General features: G+C 46.1%; 1 protein-coding gene across 1 annotated transcript; it reads right to left on the bottom strand.

Moving 5' to 3' along the window:
- Positions 1-2,505: 2,505 nt before the first annotated feature.
- LOC136472998 (protein SHORT INTERNODES 1-like) lies at positions 2,506-4,311 on the bottom strand. Its single transcript, XM_066470700.1, has 2 exons — positions 3,447-4,311; positions 2,506-3,257 (listed from the first exon to the last, which is right to left on the bottom strand). Exons 1-2 carry the CDS (start codon positions 3,991-3,993, stop codon positions 2,884-2,886), a joined length of 921 nt encoding a protein of 306 aa, XP_066326797.1. The 5' UTR covers positions 3,994-4,311; the 3' UTR covers positions 2,506-2,883.
- Between the last annotated feature and the right edge of the window lie 604 nt (positions 4,312-4,915).

Here is a 4,915-nt window from a genome sequence, read left to right on the forward strand (position 1 = left end):
ATTGTTTGAAAGAATACAACCTTGAATCTAGCTAGTCCAAGTAAATATGTGGAAACTGCACTTATTTAAAAGGGAATGAATCTCGACAAAAATTTGTAGACTTTTGGAAACTAGTATTTTTTTTTTTTGCAAAGTTGAGAATATAATAGGTTAATGTAGCTATCTTCGTACAATGCCATCATATGTCATACCGATCTACAAGTTCAATACCGCACAATAACACAACAAATGCAAAGTTCAACAAAAGGGGAAATGCCCACATCAGAGAATTAAAGATCATAAGCTTTCATACTTCAGGAGCAATAATGAAGACAATTTTCAGAACACTGAACCATGCATTACTAACCACGAAAAGGAAAAAAAATACATCTGCAACCAGCAGTACTACAATCCTAAAAGAAGACCAATACCATCTTAAATTAGGGCATTGGCTAAACTATTTATAATAAACAACCCATAATCAGGCATTAATGCGATATAATTTTAGAAAAAATAAATATAAGTCAGAAGTATATATATGCACACAATACCATTTCATCAAAAGCATAAGTATGTGCTATGGCACATGACACATGGTTACATGGTAAATACACATTATTTTGAAGCAGTAAAAGTCCTTAACAAGCATAATGTTTTTTTTTTGTCGATGAAGTTTGAAGTTGCAGCATAAGTAATATTGCACGTGCAAATAGATTAACCGTACATTAAATTATCTGATACGTACTGAACTCATGTCGATGGTTAGCAATAAATCATCATATGATGATTGATTTCTCACAAAGGCCCTAAACTATATATATGCATATTTGTGGTGCAAGGTAGAGCCTGAGAGACCAATAATACTTGATTGCCTCATTGTTCAGTGTTCGACTAACAATGTGTTTCTCAAGAATTAAAGGCGTAACATAATAGTTTCAAAAGATGGCAAGGCAACAGTTCTTCATCCTTGGATAGTAACAATAATATTGCAATAATCTTTAGTGGTGTACTTCCTACGTTCCAAATTATAAGTCACTTTGACTTTTTTTGTTCATCAATTTTGCTATGTATCTAGACATATTATTATTTTAGATACATAGCAAAATAGATGTACCAAAAAGTCAAAGCGACTTGTAATTTGGAATAGAGGGAGTATCAAAAAAATGTTTGCAATCTTTAGTGGTGTATCAAACAATGTTTTGACTTTGATAAAAAAAAATTGAATGAACCACTTGCTCCACTAATCCTAAAAACAGGAAAAAAAAAACTGGAAAAGGGAGAACATTTTGCAGAAATTGAATCTCCCATGATTTCGGGAAAAAAAAAGAGAATGATCAACACGGCTTTTTGACCAGGGCAATATTACAACATGTACTAAATTATTTAGTTATGTGCTGACAGTACTTCAACAAGTGCAATTGTGTATTTCCAATCATAGGCACTACACGTGTGTATAGGAAATATTTTTTTTTAGAAAGGATGTGTATAGGAAATATAACTAGTTGAAATGACACTTAAATTAGGATGGGAAAAATAACCTGAGATGACAATTGGATTGGTGATGTGATGCGATATGATGCTGGATCGGAATATGGGTTGGGATCCCACAGTGGCGAACCATGTTTTCAAATACCAAACTTGGAAACATTGGTGACGCTAATCAGGACTGACACAAGCACATAACAAGCATTCCTTTTTTCCAAGCATCTCGTCGTTTGATTCTTCTGGAGACATATATATATATATATATATATAGATCTGACTCCGCCAGCCTTCTTCCCTGAGCATATGATGACTGGACTGGAAGAAATCTCTCTCCACTCTCCTCTCTCCTCTCTCCTCTCTCACTCACCACCCTCCCATCTTCTCTCTCTCCATATACAGCTACACCTTATCATTCATACCAAATTTGCAACTAAAAATCAGGTAGCACAGAAGCTACTAGCTAGGAAACTAGGGTTCAGCTTTTGAAGAGAAAAGCAAAAGCAAAGGTGTCACTCCCTGTGGAATAGACACACAGGAGCAGAAATACTTGAGCAAATATGCGAAGAAGCCTTAAGTAAGTATTATAAGGTTGACTGAGTCGGCTAAATCCAGGCCATGTAGGAAAAACATATGACGCGGCACAGAGAGAAACGGAGAGAGAAAGCGAGCCGGTGCTCTACTCTTCGCCGCCCGTTCCCAGCCGGTAGCGGGCGATAAGCCTCGACGTTTTTTTCCTAGCTGTTTGATAGAGCATTAAATACACGCATATTTGATAGAGCAAAACTCTCAGCTAGCTTGTTATATGTCCAAGCTGTATTACTTACTATATGTGACATGGCACAATCTCTCAGCCGACAGTCGGCTGGCTTATTAGCCATGCTCTAAGTACCCACATTCTATATCTGCATGACACCACCAGGGGACAGCATCATCACCACCATTGAACAAAGATGAAACGAAGAAACAATGGCAAGAGGAGCGGGAGAGCATCAATCAAGATAGGCACCAGCATCAGGTTACCAAACTGTCAGGTTTTAAACTTTGAATCATGATGAACACTGCTCCCTAGCTAGCTAGTCCAAGCTTTTTATATAATATATATATATACCTCTAGTAACCTGATGGGCTAGCTACTACTACTACAGTAGTAATAGTATGATCCTAATAAAGAAACAGTGATGAACGGTGCTCACCAGTTTATGCATCGATCATTGAGATTGAAAGAGAGAAGCAAGAGGGATGGGGGAAGAAGGAAACAAATAAAAGCTGCTAGTAACAATTTGGTGATGATCGATAATCCTTCTAGTAAAAAGCAAATATTGAAGCAGTGGATAATGGAGAGATGCATGGCAAGTCCGAAAGGGAATGAAACCACAGATAGCAGGCTAGCCGTGTCAATCGTGGTGGCCGTACGTTTGATCACCTCGGATGGCCGTGGAAGAAATGCGCGCCGCCGCCGTAGGGGCCGGGCGTCGGGTACGGGTCCATGACCACAGCCGATGACGAGACGGGCCCCGCGACGCTGCCTTCGCCCGCCGCGGCCGTGCTCGGGGAGGACCCCTCGGTGGCGTGGCGGAAGCCGCCGCCGCCGCCCGCAGCGACCGACGGGTCCGGGCCGACGTCGTGCAGGATGCCCTTGAATACGTGGCCGGCGATGCTGACGCTGGTCTGGTACGCCACCTCGGCGTCGGGCTCGTCGACCGGGCCCAGGCGGACGCAGCGGAACAGCGCCTCCGAGCTCACCTCCCGCGGGAACCGCTCCGCCACCACCGCCATCTGCTGCTGCTGCTCCCCTGATCGATCAATAAAGCACGCACATGGTGGTCTCGATCGATTAGCAAGCAGCTAGCTAAGCTAAAAGATTATTAGGTACGATGGTGATGAATTGCTTGCTTATTAGCAAGCTAGTGATTAGTGAAGGAAGATGTGCAGACGTGCAGTGCAGTTTATATAGCATAGCAGCAACAAATTAAAATACGTACCCCACGAAGTGGTAGTGGCGGTGGTAGAGGAGGGCTGGGCACCGGCGTCGCGGTGGCGCTTGGAGGGCTCGGCGGCGCCGGTGGCCTGCTGCTGCTGTCGCTCTCGGCGCTTGGCGGCGGGCACCCAGGTGGACTTGACATGGGTGGGGCAGTCGAAGCCCCGGCTCTTGCAGCAGGCGCGGCAGCGCATGTGGACGCAGTCCTTCTTGGCCTGGTTGCCGCAGTCCTGGCAGCTGATGGTGCCCGCGCCGGCGCCGGAGGCGGAGCCCCTGCCGCCGCGCGAGGAGCCCGCGGCTGTCGCCATGGGGTCATCGGCGAAGCGGATGATGTTGGGCGCGTAGAAGTGGTGGTGGTGCTCCTGCGCCGGGTGGTGCGGCCATAGCTGGAACCCGCCGTGCGGCGCGGAAGCGGCGGCGGCGGCCGTGTAGAGGTAGGCGGCGGCGGACTCGGAGCCGGAGCCGGAGCCGGAGGAAGGGTTCACGTGTGGGTGAGGGTGGTCGCCGCGTCCGTGGCCTCCTCCGCCTCCGCCTAGAGGGAAGCCCGCCATGCGGCCAGATCCATATAGGCGGCCCGCGCGGGCAGCGGCGGATCGATCGCCCGTGTCCGGCTCTTTCTACTGCGTTGCTCCTCCCCGCCGCCGAGCCGACGCCCGCAGCATGGCCGCGCCGCGTGGCGGGTGGGCGCGAATTTTGAGCGCTCGCTCTCGCGCGGCCCGGCCGGGCGGCGGCCTAGCTAGCAGCGAGCGAGAGGTGGTGCAGCTAGCGGGTAGCTAGCTAGCTGTGTCGACCGATCTAAGGTGGCTAGCTAGTGTGCGCGTGCAGGCGTAGTGGGGGTTCCCTAGAATTTTGGCGTGTCTGCGCGTGAGGAGGTGAGGGAGAGGGAGGGGGAGGGAGAGGAAGGTAGGCGGAGGAGGAGGAGCTCGAGTGAGGTGAGCGCTGAGGTAGCTTTAATTTTGTGGGTTGATTGAAGTGAAATATTTTGGTGAAAATATTGCTGAAAGAGTTGCTGTTGTGGTTGAGGAGTTTGGTCTGATTGATAAGATTTTTGCTATTATTTTAGATAATGTTTCTTCTAACGCTAATGCTATGAAAACTTTGACACCCATGTTTGCTGATTATTTGGGTTCTGATCCTTCACCGAGCCTCTAGATCCTAATAAACGTAAGTATACTCTTATGCATCAACGTTGTGCTTGTCATATAATTAATCTGATTGTTAAATATGGACTAAAGAGATTGAAACCTTACCTAAAAGATTTTAGAACTGCAATTAATTTCTTGAATTCCTCTGATCAAAGAATTGTTATGTTCAAAAACTACTGTAATGCTAAGGATGTTAGACCTAGAAAGTTTGACTTGGATATGGATGTTAGATGGAATGCTACTTATCTTATGTTGAAACACTTGGTTCCATATAGTGCAGTTTTTTCAGTGTTCATTAATTCAAATTATGGATCTGCATTGTTGTCTC

Source organism: Miscanthus floridulus, chromosome 8 (genome assembly GCF_019320115.1).
Source record: "Miscanthus floridulus cultivar M001 chromosome 8, ASM1932011v1, whole genome shotgun sequence".
NCBI lineage: Eukaryota > Viridiplantae > Streptophyta > Magnoliopsida > Poales > Poaceae > Miscanthus > Miscanthus floridulus.

Bases quoted from the DNA above. Each gene is read 5' to 3' on its own strand.
- LOC136472998 (XM_066470700.1), bottom strand. From the start codon at position 3,993: ATGGCGGGCTTCCCTCTAGGCGGAGGCGGAGGAGGCCACGGACGCGGC. The intron at 3,258-3,446 runs GTACGTATTTTA...TTGATCGATCAG, and splicing joins CGCCACTACCACTTCGTGGG to GGGAGCAGCAGCAGCAGATG.